The sequence below is a fragment of the Schistocerca serialis genome, chromosome 2, assembly GCF_023864345.2.
Source record: "Schistocerca serialis cubense isolate TAMUIC-IGC-003099 chromosome 2, iqSchSeri2.2, whole genome shotgun sequence".
NCBI lineage: Eukaryota > Metazoa > Arthropoda > Insecta > Orthoptera > Acrididae > Schistocerca > Schistocerca serialis.
In genome coordinates, this window is record NC_064639.1 from 677,734,987 (window position 1) to 677,750,740 (window position 15,754).

The following is a 15,754-nucleotide window of genomic DNA, read 5'->3' on the forward strand; positions in this document are numbered from 1 at the left end:
AAACTGCTCATCAAAAATGCTCAGTGGTTGAATACTGAAACATGCCACATGAACACTATGAAGGCCAATATTTCACACGCGAATATCTGTCCAACAGATTTAGTCAAAATGTCTGAAATTTCTCCAAGCAGTCCTGGACAGCAACTGCTATCGAACTTAGCTCACCAATATCTCAAACACAAAGAAATTCTTCATATTACACATTATTTTGACTGGCGCTAGTGACACGATCGTCCGCATTCAAAGCTAGCGATCGACTTTCTTCTTCCAGCCTCACTCCCAGTATAACTATCGGAACCGTGTCAATTCTGAGTCGCTGACCATACTCGCTGCCAATCAGAATACTCGCTCATGATCATACTCGCGCCAGAACTGGCCTGCACCAATCTTTATACACAGACGCATTTGCATCAATCTGACATGCAAATATTAAAGTAATGATTAATAAACGAAAACGAAAAGACAATAATTCTGGAAATATTATTTAGATACAGATTTTACTCCAGCTGACTTTCTGGCTGCTCTGTTACAATAGCAATCGCACTTAGACATACATCATCAGCAAAATGAATAAATCCCCTAGGATCATTTTCTCACGACGGGCTTGTGTAACTCTTGCAGGTTACTTAAGACGGTATATAATGCAACATTGAAATCAAACGAATGACCCACGTACACACTCTCATTTACTTACATTTACTCTCACAACCATATTAGACACAAATAATAACTCTGTCTGATTTTTGTATTACGAAAACGAAAAATAATTAAAGTTTTAATATGAAAATCTCAATTAATTAATTCTGCACACTGAGAGTTCGGTTTATGCTTTCCAGTTATACGAAAAGATAAACTATCATATTTCCTAACTGAATTTAGTTCCCCAAGTGTCGGATTTTTTCCTTTAGTAATTTTTTTAATCTCCGAAACTATGAAAGTTACAATGTTGATATAGTTATACAATCTTCTACTGAATAACAAAAGGTAGTGCACCGATTTTGAAAACGATTGAATAATATTTAATATCATTTACTTAGGTTCTTATAGATGGTGAACGTACGCGTCCAGTAAGAGACCTTGGACAGCTTTCCCACGGCAGGCAGTGACAAACGCTCGTGTGTCTCTTAGTTAGGCCGCTAGATGTCAGCCCCCGAAGTTACATGCAGCAAGCTATCCTAGAACAAACGTTCGCTCGGAACAACTTGCGACGCTACAAACGCTGAATGCCGCCTTGTGGCGTTGCAGGAACATGAGGCGGTAACGAAGTACGTAAGCGGAGCAGACACGGACAGGGATCACCCTAGCGGAGATATGGGCTGCAAATGGCGAAATCCATTGAGATAACCGACTCTGACAAATGAGAGATTATTATTCCGCAGACTCTGTAAACGAGTATCTCGAAAACGGCGAAGCTGGTCGAATATTCACTTGCTACTGTGTGAGCAGCTACGGAAAGGGGAAGAAGGACAGTAAAACTACCACTAGGTTCGGAGGCTTGCGTTTGAAGTAGGATAGATGGTGATCTGTGACATCTCTGCCGAAAGAGCACAATGCTGGCAACGGTGTTGAACTCACAAATGTTTCGGAGTACACCGTTTATCGTACATTGTTGAATATGGAGCTCCGCAGCACACCACCCTTCGTGTTCACATTTTGATCAAACGACATCGTCAGTTACGATTGCAGAGGGCACGGGGCCATCGGGATTCGACTGTCGATCAATGGAAAAGCGTCGGCTCTTCGAGTGAATCACATTTCTGCTACATTAGGTCGATGGTCGTCTCCGCAAACGCCGTCTTCGAGGTGAATGGCGGCTCGAAACGTGCAGCGCGCACGGACGCAAATTAGTGAGAGCATTATTATGCTATGGGAGACATTCTACACTTGCATGGGACCTGTGGTAGTAATCTAAGACACGCTGACAGCTGCGAACCAACCGCATCCCTTCATGCTTGGTCTCCTCCGACGGCGATTTCATCTTTCGTCAGTATAATTGTCCGTGTATCGGAGCCAGAACCGTGCTACAGTGGTATCGGAGCCAGAACCATGGTACAGTGGTTTGAGCACCATTATAGTGAACTGACGTTGATGTCTCGGCAGTCAAATTCGCTTGATGTAGATCCTACGTAACTCAACTTGGTCGCTATTGGGCTAGATTACCGCGTACGCAAATCAGCGGCCCATTATTTACGCGAATTACATGACCTGTGCGTGGACTTCTAATGTCACATACCTTCACGAACCTACCAGCAAACTGTCGGATCCCTTATTAGCACTTTTAAGTGCACTGCACTCCTTGTATTTCGAAAATTTGTTGAGTATTTTCCAAGTTTGTTGGGAGGAAACTGAGGATAGGTGGTTAACTGAAATTTCCTTATAGAGGGACTTCATTATTGCACTGATGTATTTTGTAGACTAAGTGCAAAGAAGTTGATCATATTTGAGACTTAGCTGAAAGAACTGAATTCGTTTCGTGTTCTCTACAAATGCCTCAAATATATCTGCCATAACGCCGTAACAACATAAAAAAGAAAAAGTTAATTTTTCGGAAGAGAGGTTTGAGTTTTTACTAACTTCTAATGGCAGTTGGTTTGCCTACCGCACTGATATAAACAAAAATTAATATCTTAATCAGCTAAGTTGCCAGTATTGTTGTTTTGCGGAGAGAATAAAAAACCAAATAAAAGTTTATAGTTCAATTCTCGTCGCTCTTTTGAGGCAACAACACTAACGTGCCGCAAGACGAGAGAGCACGTTAGTATGCTGACTTCATCTTGTAGTGATAATACCTTCAGCAGAAACAGTTACTGACTATTCGCAGGTTTGGGCAGGCAGATTATGGAGTGCTTCTCAGTGCAGCGAAACTACCGACGGCTGACCATCACAAATAAATCGAATATGGATCTTGAAGTATTTGGCTTCATGCGCACCTTTTCCTTGCTGTGCATCATTGCCGGCCATCGGCTCCTGCACTACTATGGCTTCCCGCTTTACAATGGAGAAGACGAAGACAAGGTAAGTAGCATGGCTTCCTATAGACTTTGTGATCGACATTAAAATGCAGAGATACTCTGGTTACATCATATTCATTGTTTTCTGAATATAACTAACACAGGTAATTGAGGAGGTTTTATCTAATAGAGTCCAGTACATAGTTGTAGACGAAAAGTGTTTATCAGAGACAAAGGTACCGTCATGGGCATCCCAGAGAGATGTCAGAGAGATGTGATAGACCCGCGCTTGTTTCCTTAATGCATGAGCGATTTGTTTGACGAAAAGGGTTAGAAGCAATCTGTGGCTGTTTGTTGATGACGCTCGCTGCTATGATTCCATCTCTCCCCCCCCCGTCGTCTTTTGATCAACCTGGTATCTCTTCATCTCTTCTTCCCCAGGCAGTAATGAATTTGGATTAGTGTCCTTGCCGGCCGCGGTGGTCTAGCGGTTCTAGCGCGCAGTCCGGAACCGCGCGACTGCTACGGTCGCAGGTTCGAATCCTGCCTCGGGCATGGATGTGTGTGATGTCCTTAGGTTAGTTAGGTTTAAGTAGTTCTAAGTTCTAGGGGGCTGATGACCACAGTAGTTAAGTCCCATAGTGCTCAGAGCCATTTAAACCATTTTTTTGATTAGCGTCCTTAGTTTTTTGTAGTGGGAATCTTTATGTTGGTTCTCGGCAGTTAAGCAGTTCAGTGAAATGTGTGGAAAATTCCTTGTAGTTTTCTTGACTGTTTAGAGCCAACTGCCAATTTCTTTCTTGAAGCAGAGAATTTGTGATGACATCCTTTGAGCTTAGTTTTGAAGTTCTTATAGCAGTTTCTCTATTTCAGCTAGTTGATCCTTTGCGTATTTCTTTTCGGTCTTTCTGATTAATCTGACTGTCTCTTTCCTCACAGTCAGGATGTTTTATTGTGGTTGTCTTTGTCTTATCCTTAGGCAAAGGAATCCAGTGCGCACTCTGTATACATACCGGAGGAGTTATTCTGGATGGGGAACGGAAAGGAATCCAGTGCGCACTCTGTATACAACCGGAGGAGTTATTCCGGATGGGGAACGGGCAATGATCTCTGTACAACCTGGATGTGGAAGTCTGGTCACTGATTATAGAACTGCAGCGTGTCTGCAAATACACGTGCTTTGCATCGTCCGCCATATTGTAGTTTGTCAAACAAATTTCCATCGTTCTGCATGTGACAAAGAATTTCAGGCCGATTTCTTGTTTTGAACTTTATGTCAACATATGATGTAATGGGCTGATGAGGGAGTGGAATTGAAAGTATTTTCTTTTCGTGTTCTAGTGACATTTCCTAGCAGCCATGTTGTAGTTTGGCAAGAAACGAAATATGAGCATCTATGGCTGGCACGATCAGATAGCTGAAGTTCAACATCCAGGTAGTATAGAGATCACTGGGAACGGGTGATTCTGGATACCATGAAGAACACAGGAGGCAGCAAACTGGAAGTGGTGACTCATGTTGGCACTAACGATTGGGTGCAGCCAACTGCAAGTGGTAGCTCATGTTGGTACTAACGATTTGTGTCGATATGGATCGGAAAAGGTTCTCTCTAGCTTCGGGCGGCTAGCTGAAGTAGTAAAGACTGCCAGTCTTGCTTGCGAGGTGAAGGCGGATCTCACCATCTGTAGCATCGTCAACAGAACAGAGTGAACGGTCTGAATTAGAGGCGCAGGCGGTTCTGTGAACGTGTATGTTGCAGGTTCCTCGACTTGCGTCATAGGGTGGCGGGCTTCCGGGTAATGCTAAATGGGACAGGGGTCCACTACACACAGGAAACGGCTACACGGGTAGCGGGGGCTGTGTTGAGGGGATAGGCCCGTTTTTTAGGTTAGAGGATATTTTGAAAGTGCAGAAAGTGTTTTAGTTTCGAATGGTGCAGGAAGAACACAAGAATAGCAACAATAGTTGTAAACTGTTGTAGCTCTGCTGGAAAAGAAACAGGCCTCCAAGCGCTAACAGAAAGCACCGAATCAAAAATCGTTCTATGTAAGGAAAATTCGCCAAAACTGGAAATAAGTTCAGCTGAAATTTTTTCAGAGGACTTAACCGTGTTAAGACAGGATGAATTAAATACAGTTGGTGGTGCAGTGTTTATTGTTGTCAGAAGTAGTATAACTAGTAGTGAAATTGAAGTAGAAGGTTCCTGTAAGTTAGTATAGGCAGAGGTTATACTTGACAACAGTAATAAATTAATAATTGGTTTCTTTCACCCCCCCCCCCCCCCCCCGCTTGCCGATTCAGGTGGTCCAGTTGCTGCTGAACAGTTCAAAGAAAACGTGAGTGTAATTTCAAATAGTTGCTGGTGACTTCAGTCTATTCTTGATATGTTGGAAAAATACATATGTAAAGTCGGTGGGAGGCATAAGATGTCATCCCAAATCTTGCTGAATGCCTTCCCAGAAAATTATTTTGAACAACAGAAGTGTAAATGGTTATGAATACATACTTGACATCTTAGCAAGAGATACTCCTTATAATATAGGGAACATAGTAAAAGAGACAGTGATTAGTGACCACAATGTTGTGCTGGGTAGACTGAATACCATAACATCCAATCTCATCAAAAATAAACGCAAAATACATGTATTTAAAAAAGAAGATTAAAATTGGCTTCACACTCTCCTAAGAGACAGACTCTACTCTTCCAGCCTCACTATGTAAGCGTAGACCAGGTTTCTTTTAAATTGAAAGAAATAGTATCGATGGAAATTGAGAGCTATATACCAAATAAATTATTAAGAGATGGTGCTGATTCCCAATGGTACACAAAACAGGTCACAACGCTGTTGCAGGAGCAACGGAAAAAGCATGCCAAATTTAAAAGGTCGCAAAATCCCTAACATTGGCGAAGTTTTACACAATCTCGAAATTTAACGCGAACTTCAATGCGAGATGCTTTAAATAGTTTCGCCACGAAACTCTGTCTCGACATCTGGCAGAAAACCAAAAAGAGTCTGTACGTATTTTATGTACAGCAGTGGCAAGAAGCAATCAATATCTTCATTCTCGATAACAATGATTTTATTGATGCTAGTGCCACTAAAGCAGAGTTATTAAATACGGTTTTCCAACATTCTTCCTTGGAATCGAGAACAACTGACAATATGAGGAACTTCGAAGTAGATATCCTCGGTGAAGTGAAGCAGCTTAAATCAATAAAGGCAAGGTAGACTGTATACCAATAAGGTTTCTTTTGGAATATGGTGATACAATAGCTCGTTACTCGGCTATCAAATACAACCACTCGGTTGAGGCGTTATGTCACGGACTACGAGACCCGTCACGCCGGAGGTTCGAGTCCTCACAGACCCGTATCACCAACGTCGATTTGCCGTAGGGTTTTCGAACATATTGGAGTACTGCGCTCGACATTAGGAATCACCTCGAAGAAGACGATTTATTGACAAATTCATGGATTCAGAAAAATATCGTTTTTCTGAAACACAACTAGCCCTTTATTCTCCCGCGAGAATGAGGGACGTCAAATTGATTCCGTATTTTTAGATTTCCAGAAAGCTTTTGACACGGTCCCTCAGAAGCGACTTCTAATTAACCCGCCTATGGAGTATCGGAACAGTTGTGCGACTGGATTCGTGATTTCCTGTCAGAAAGGTCAGAGTTCGTAATAACTGACGAAAAGTCATCGAGTAAAACAGAAAGTAATATCTGGTGCTCCCCAAGGAAGTGTTAAAAGCCCTCTGTTGTTCCTGATTTACATAAACGATTAAGGAGTCAAGTTGAGCAGTCCTCTTAGATTGTTTGCCGATGATGATGTCATTTACCGTCTTGTAAAGTCATGAGATGATGAAAACGAATTGAAAAATGATTTGGACAAGATCTTTGTATTGTGCAAAAAGTGGCACTTGAATCTAAGTAATGAAGTCCACATGAATACTAAACGGAATCCGCAAAATTTCAGTTACACGAAACCACACAAATCCAATGGGTGTAAACTCAACTAAATTCTTGGGGATTACAGTTAGAATAACTTAAATTGGAACGATCACATTTGTAATGTTGTGGGGATAGCAAACCAAAGACTGCGACTTATTGGCAGAACTCTGAGAAAATGCAATATGTCTGCTAAAGAGACTGCTTACACAAAAGTTGTCCGTCCTCTTCTGGAGTACTGCTGTGTGGTGTGGGATCTGCATCAGATAGGATTGACGGTGGACGCCGAAAACGTTCAGTTCAGGACCGCTCGTTTTGTGCTATCGCGAAATAGAGGAGAGAGCGCCACGCATATGATGCATGAATTGGGATGGCAGTCATTAAAGACGTTTTGCGCTGCGGCACGGTCTTCTCATGAAATTTCACTCAACAACTTGCTCCTTAGAGTGTGAAAATATTTTGTTGATGCCCATCTTCATAGGGGAAATGATCATTATAATAAAAAAGGGAAATCAAAGCCCGCATGGAAAGATTTAAGTGTTCGTTTTTTTCCGTGATCTGTTCGAGAATGGAACTGTAGAGAAGTAGCTTAAAGGTGGTTCGACGAACACTCTGCCAGACACTTATGAATTGCAAAATGATTGTGAAGATGTAGATATATTGCTGTTAACAATTGTATGCATGCAGTTGAGTTTAAATTCATTCCTCCAAGTGTGCTATTTCCTTTTCTAGAGAGGAATTAGTGTATGTGCTGTTTCGATGTATTTGCTGTTGGGTTTTTGCCAGTTGTTTGTCTTCTGTCTCTCCTTCAACGCTGGGTGGATCTGTTAGTGTCAGATTCATGGGTCTGTGTGAAACTCTGAGGTTTTAAACGTAGTTTTGTTCTTGGCAGGTAACGACTGAATAAACGGTTGCATGCTTTCTGACATAGACGTTTACAATTTCTCTATACTTTCAATAAAAGATTGCTACATGGTCAATTTGTAATCCAACGATGCGTGAGTTCGGTGATCTCCATTTCATCTGTTTGAACTGTTGCTTTTTGTAAGGTGTTGACTTGATTTTAAGGTTTAATGTCCTGAAGAATTCACCCGTTGTCTAGGGAAAGCGTCTATGATTAGTCATCAAAACGTCCTCAGCCCCGGGTTCGAAACCTGCCACTGCTTAAATTTTGTTTAAAAATCATCAGAAATGGCGACCAAAGACTTGTAGCGTAAGAAGTCACCGTCATTCTGCCAACGGCTTTGTCAAAGAGGGAGGAGGATCGGACAGAGGTTTAGGGCACTCTCTTGCTCTTGGGGTGGGAAACTGCCCCTAAAAGACGGAAGAATCTGCACTGATCATGGGCATGAGGATGCAGAAGGCATTGGAAACCACTGCATTGAATAATCATGACGTGTATCCACAGGGCATATGACCTTTAATTGAAAAAGTGAATGATCTCTCCTTTAGCAAACATTCCGGACTAGTTTCCCATTCAGATGTCCGGTAGAGTACTGCCAATGGTGAGGTGACCACGAGAAAAAGTTTGAATAACCAACGAAACAATACCGTTCTATGAGTCGGGGCAAGTGTATCACAAGGGTTGGGAAGCTAGAAAATGTAAAAAGGGAAATGTTAAGGCGTCAATGAAGTGAAATGGAAATAAGACATGAATTTCTGGTGAGACTAATATAGGGTAATATCAACTGCAGCAGAAAATGGTGTAACCGGAGTAGGGTTGGTCATGAATAGGAAGGTAGGACAGAGAGTGAATTACTGTGAACAGTTCAGTGATAGGTCTGTCACTATCAGAATCGACAGAAAACCAGCACCGACAACGATAGTTCAGGTATACATGCCGACGTCGCAAGCTGAAGATGAAGAGATAGAGGAAGTATATGAGGATATTCAAAGGGTAACAGAATGCGCAAAGGGAGATAGGAAATGATCGTATGGCATTGTTGGTCGACATGTCCCAGTCGGGTTCGGCGCCAAGTGTAAGTCTTATTTCAGTCTGCGCCACATTGGGTGACTTGCAGCAGATGCTAATGAAATGATGAGAGGACAACGTAACATCCAGTCCCAGAGCGGAGAAAATCTCCAACCCGCCCAGGAATCGAGCCCAGGCCCAGTGCATGGGAGGAAAGCACGTTACCACCCAGCTAAGTAGTAGACGCAAAGAGAGATGAAAATTTAATAGTCATGGGTGACTGGCATGCAGTTATAGGGGAAGGAGAAGAAGAAATGGTTAGAGGAGAATATGGACTTGGAACAAGGAATAAGAGAGGAGAAAGATTAATTCACTTCTGTAACAAATTTCAGCTAGTAACAGCGAATACTCTGTTCAAGAATCACAAGAGGAGAAGGTATACTTGGAAAAAACCGGGTGATACGGGTAGGTTACATCATGGTCAGACAGAGATTCCGAAATCAGGTAGTGGATTGTAAGGCGTACTCAGGAGCAGATATAGACTCAGATCACAATGTAGTAGTGATGAAGAGTAGGATGAAGTATAAGGCATTAGTCAGGAAGAACCAATATTCAAAGAAGTAGGACACAAAAGTGCTAAGGGATGACGACATACGCTTGAAGTTCTCTAAGGCTGTAGCTACAGCAATAAAGAATAGTTCAGTAGACAGTATAGTTAAAGAGGAATGGACATCTCTAAAAAAGGCAGTCACTGAAGCTGGAAAGACAAACATAGGTACAAAGAAGGTAACTGCAAAGAAACCATGTGTAAAAGCTGATCGATGAAAGAAGGAAATACAAAAATGTCAGGGAAATTCAGGAATACAGAAATACACGTCAATGAGGAATGAAATAATAGCAGGGAAGCTAAGATGAAATGTCTGCATGCAAAATGTGAATAAATTGAAAAAGAAATGATTATCGGAAGGACTGACTCAGCATACAGAAAAGCTAAAACATCATTCGTCGAAATTAAAAGCAAGACTGATAACATTAAGAGCACAGTGGGAAATCCACCGATAAATGCAGAGGAGGGAGCAGATAGGAGAGAAGAGTACATTGAGGTCCTCTGAGAGGGGGAAGAATTATCTGATGAAGTGATAGAAAAAGAAACAAGAATCGATAGGGAGAATATAAGGGATCCAGTGTTAGAATCAGAGTTTAAAAGAGCTTTGGGCGACTTAAAACCAATAAGGCAGAAGGGACAGATAATATTCCATCGGAGTTTCTAAAACCATTGGGGGCAGTGGCAACAAAACAATTATTCACGTTGGTGTATAGAATATATGAGACTGATGATATACCAGAGTTCTAATGTTGCGGTTGGTAATGGAACCAAGACCGCAGAAAAATCGAGACACGTTCGTAGGACTTTTCGACCTGGACGGAGCGTTTGATAATATTAGAAATTCTGAGAAAAATAAAGTTACGCTATAGGGAAAGACGGATAATATACAATACGTACAAGAACCAAGAGTAAACAATAAAACTGGAAGACCAAGTATGCGGATCAAAAAGACCTGAACTAGGGATGTAGTCTTTCGACCCTGCAGTTGTCTATACGTCGAAGAAGCGTGACGGAAATAGAAGAAAGATTCAAGAGTGTGTTTAAAATTCAGTGTAAAAGAATATCAATGTTAAGATTCACTGATGAAATTGGTATCCTCAGTGACAGTGAAGAAAAATTTCAGGACCTGTTACAGGGAATGAAGACGAAAATAATGAGAAGTGGCAGAAACGAGAAGACCGAGAAAGTGATCACGAAGTGGATGATGTTAAAGAATTCTACTACCTAGGCGGCAAGATAAACCATGACGGAAGGTGCAAGGAGGACATCGAAAGCAGACTAACACTGGCAAAAATTGCATTCCTGGGCAAAAGAAGTGTACTAATGTCATACATAGGTCTTATTTGATGAAGAAATTTCTGAGAACGTACGTCCGGAGCACAGCAGTGAAACATGTGAACACAGTAGTGAAACATGAACTGTGGTAAAACCCTAACAGAAGATAATTGAAGCATTTGAGATGTTGTGCTATAGAAGCGTGTTAATAATTAGGTGGGCTTATAAAGTAAGGAAAGAGGTGGTTCTCCGCAGAATCGGCGAAGAAAGGAATACATGGAAAACACAGACAAGAAGAAGGGACAGAATTATAGGAAATCTATTAAGATATCAGGGAATAACTTCCATGGTACCAGAGGGAACTGTGGAGTGTAAAAACTGTAGAAGAAGACAGAGGATGGAATACATCCAGCAAGTAATTGAGGACGTAGGTTGCAAGGGCTACTCCGAGATGAAGAGGCTGTCACAGGACAGGAATACGTGGCTGGCCTTCAACTAGTCTTCGCGCTTTGTAGGTGGTCCATTTACGTGCGGGGATTTTCCTGTTATCTTCCTGCAATTTCTTTCTTTGTCTAGGTGTGAACTGAAATCGATCGTAGTATTTTGATATGGTTTGGGGGAATTTTAGAATTTTTTTACTTTCCCTGATGATTCTTGTACCTTTTTGCCGTTGGTTTTATTTTGATTGGCATCTGTGCATGAATTAGTGTGCGTGTTTTATTTGCACACTTCAGGGTGATTTTCATTGGTGTGTTGTTTACATTTGCTATGGAGGTGACTGCCTTTCTCGGCTGCATAAGCGACAACTGAAAGTGGCTAGTTTTTCATTATTCGTTTCTCCTTCTTACTTTTGAAAAGTCTCTAGCTCCAAAAATCCATTGCATGGCAGACAGTCTTATTTCTTGGATTATCAGTATTTGTATTTTTTGTTCGTTTAACTTTTTCTATAGTTGATGCAGCTTTTCCGCTCATAAGCAGTATTTACATTTAGTGCGGGGCGAAAGGTTCTGGTGTTTGGGCGAAGGTGACCAGAGGAGTCGGCCTCCCCTCTTTGCGTGTCAGTTGACAGCAGTGGACTGGGTGCCACCTGGGCTAAAAGTCTGTTTTCTGCTATGCCTCATGGTATCTGATTATCTCAAGCTCTGGAGCGAAGTCCAGTATTTGGGATGGGAATGTTAGCTCCAGAATAAAAAGTCCATCGGCACCTCTGGTGATGAGACGCAGACCACTTGGCCTGATGCTAAATGTCTGACAAAATGTGAATTTTGCAGGATGTCTCTCCCGCCAACTCTGCGTATTGATCAGCGCCTTCCCATCTGTTAACACCACATATTGTAGTTAATCTTATTGTTGACATATTGGCTGTTAGCTTCTTCATTGCAAAAAGAAAAAAGAACGACGCACCACGAACGATTTATCCGAGAGGGACGGAAATAGGTAGATGTGACACACATGTACAGACAGACAAATGATTGCAATTTCAGAAAAACTAAATGATGCATTCAGGAGAAAGAGTTTAACAAACTGAGTCAAGTCAGTAACGCGTTGGTTCAGAACTGACCTTTACGCAAGCATTTTTACTGCGTGGCATTGATTGGTCGAGTGGTTAGATGTCGTTTTGAGGGATATCGTACCAAATTTTGACCAATTGGCGCATTAGATCTTCAAAATATCGAGATGGTTGGAGGGCGCTGCTCATTATGCTCCACACGTTATCGTTTCGGAGAGATCCCTCGACCTTTCTGGCGAGGGTAGGGTTTATCAAGCACGAAGGCAAGCAATAGAAACTGTCGCCGTGTGCAAGCGGCCTTTAACCTGCAGAAATGGAAGCCCAGGGTGGCTTGCCACGAAGGGCAACGAAACGGGACGTAGATCATCGACGTAGCCCTTTGTGCTCTAAGCGTGCTGCCGATTACAATCAAAGGGATCGTGTTATGAAAAAAAAAGGGACCCAGACCATCATCCTGATTGTCGGGCCGTAAGACAGGCGACAGATGGTGTCCCACTGCGTCTCCACACACGTCGTCGCTGCTCATCGGTGTTGTTTGAAGCGAGACTTATCATTGAATACTGTTCTTGCTAGAAGCTCTTTCTCTTGAATAAATCATCCCATTTTTCGAAAACTGTAATCATTTGTCTGCCTGTAAATGTGCATCACATCTGCCGATTTCCAACCCAATCGGATAATTCCTCCGAGGTGCGTTATTTTTTTATCTTAAAATGCATATACAGAGCTTCGCCCAACGCTTATCGATTTTTCTAACGTTTGGGCGGTACGAGTGGACGGCATTGACAAAAGGTCACCGTTCACTGGTGATGGCAACCTGTAGTAGAGCACACTACCTCCAACGGTCGTTCGTTGCAGCACGAGAATCCAGGAACCGTTTTCAATGAAACTTTCTTCTTTCTTGTTGAAACTATTGTCATGTTTATGAATTTCTATGATTTACGTGAACAAACAGGCTTTGTAGCTCTTCTCCAAGGAGAGGACTGCTTGTCGGTGAGTCTTAATACGTGGTCGGTCTCTCACAGACAGTTCTCTGCCACGGCTGATTTACAACCCTGCAGTACCGTTTATGTTCGGTGACCTGGCATTGATGTATCGTTGTTTCCATTTACTCTGAAAGAATTATGGGACAGTCTCATTAGTAAGATCGCGACCGATCCTTATTCTGCAGTCGCCCAAATTGAGCTAATGTTCCCTTCCGGATTAACAAACATTTCAGTTCTTCCAGAATAACAACATTACAAATGTTGTTGTTGTGGTCTTCAGTCCAAAGACTAGTTTGATGCAGCTCTCCATGTTACTCTATCCTGTGCAAATTTCTTCATCTCCCAGTAACTACTGCATCCTATTTGCTTCTGAATCTGCTTAGTCTATTCATCTCTTGGTCTCCCTCTACGATTTCTGCCCTCCACGCTGCCCTCAAACACTAAATTGGTGATCCCTTGATGCCTGAGGACATGTCCTACCAACCGATCCCTTCTTCTAGTCAAGTTGTGCCACAAATTCCTCATATGCCCAGTTCTATTCAGTAGCTCCTCATTAGTTACGTGATCTACCCATCTAATCTTCAGTATTCCTCTGTAGCACCACATTTCGAAAGCTTCTATTCTCTTCTTGTCTAAACAATGCTTGTCTAAACTAAGCTTGTCTAAACTAAGCTTTAAAATATGTAATCTAAATTATGGCTATCAGTTTCTTGTTAAGTGTTGATTTGACCACTGATTTAATATTTTCGTGGCATGTACTCAGTAATCATCATTTTCCTCTAAATAACCAATTTTAAAGAACTTTCTTACGCTTTCAGCTGTTTCGACAACCGGCTAGCATGTTGGTTGCTAATGGTGTCCTGTTTGTGGACGTCTTTTTCACAATTGGAGCCATGACGATCGCAAGTCCGCTCTTCCAGGCGCTTGATAAAGGAGCGAAATTCCATCAACTCTTTCTGGGAATAATAAATCGATATGTGAGGTAAGATTCAGTTTAGCCATCAATGCAGGAAGCAGCTGTATTGACTTTACTTGGATTTCACGCTTAATTTTGCTGTTTATCGTTGCGACGTGCATAATTAAGATTGTGATTTATACACTTATGGTCTCAAAGTAGCTTCGCTGTCTCGCGAAACGGAGATGGAGCCTTTGAATGCGGACAGCAGCATGCAGTATCCAGTTTACGCATCACACACGTTCCTGTAGCCTACTAGTATGTAAACAAAACGTCAGCGCAGAGATCGAACAACAAATACGGTCTCTTGGCACAGTAATCTCATATTTACACATGGTCTATGCATGCCATGAACTCACGTGATAACAAGGAAAAACAGTTGTTACGTAACAGGAAGAGAAAGGTGGAACAGGTTCACCGATAATATGTACTATATTAGTGCACTTAAATCATTTGATATGGAGCTTGATATAAGGAAATTGTTGCTGGAAACGAATATTTATCTTCTTTTACACCAACAGACATGGTCTATGGGTGAGAAATCAGGGAACCAGGTCAGTTAGGGATCATGAGAGGTATCACGCGAGGGTTAATCATTGTTACCAATAGTGGAGATCATTCAGCCTCTCTTCAGCATTTACCAAATCAATCCAGCTGTTATACTGAAGAGCTCCTCAGACTTTGGTTTTATTAGTGGAGGGGTGTGTCTCATGAAATGGTGCTTCATGTGACCTTTCATCAGGTCGTTGGCGTTGGATCTGGTCGCCACAGACAGAAACGAGATTCATCACTAAACACAACAGAAAGCCACTCAGTGTCTCAGTTGACTCCTGCTCTACACCATGCAAGTCACTTTTTTCTGTGGCAACATGAAACAGGTAACTGATGTATTAAGGACACCAAGAAAGTGAAAAATGTGAAAATTGGAATTTTTGTTTTTTGCATATTAAAATTTTACCAAGCTTTCTGATTAATTTGCTGCAAGTGTCACACACCTACTTTAATTCTAAGTACTTAAAAATAAATAAATAAAAAAGGCCTGCGCTCCTCTTTGTGATCGTTTCCCAACCCGTTTGTCAGGTTGTTTTTGTTTGTTTGTCGAAGAAAGATTTTTACATCTTTTGAACTCCCTTCTGTTTTCTTCGGCGATAGGGATAGGTGTTTTGCGATGTGTGGGTTCTGTGCAGAGGTTGACAACTCTGGCAGAAAATAAGACAGCTGTACATCGAAGTTCGTTGTTGTGTGGTTTTCGAGCGTGGTTTTGAGTGTGTTGTTCTGAATTGTGTTGAGTAGGTAGGCAGTGTGGGTGCAGTCTTGTTTGAATATCATATTTTTAGCGAAAATGTTGCGAGTAACAAAACATTTAAAAAGCGGAAAGGCAAAAGCAAGAAGCATGTTTAGAAGAACGTTTCTGCAAATGTAAAGGTTAGATCAGAAACAGATAGTGAGGTGTCCTCCTTCCAGCGCATTGCATCCAAGAGGAAACTGAATGTTAGTGAAGACACAATTATCAGCATATTGCCAGGATGCTAATCCACACAAAAGCATGCGCCAAACACACCCAGTAGAACGATCCGAATTAGTTTAATGTCAAAATAACAAACTAAACT

General features: G+C 41.8%; 1 protein-coding gene across 1 annotated transcript in view; it reads left to right on the forward strand.

Moving 5' to 3' along the window:
* The window catches only part of LOC126457780 (nose resistant to fluoxetine protein 6-like), a 338,758-nt gene that overhangs the window by 209,846 nt on the left and 113,158 nt on the right, over positions 1-15,754 (forward strand). The window contains exons 6-7 of the mRNA XM_050094366.1: positions 2,822-3,015; positions 14,008-14,171. Coding sequence (XP_049950323.1) covers positions 2,822-3,015; positions 14,008-14,171 — 358 coding nt within the window. The remainder of the gene's footprint in view (positions 1-2,821; positions 3,016-14,007; positions 14,172-15,754) is intronic.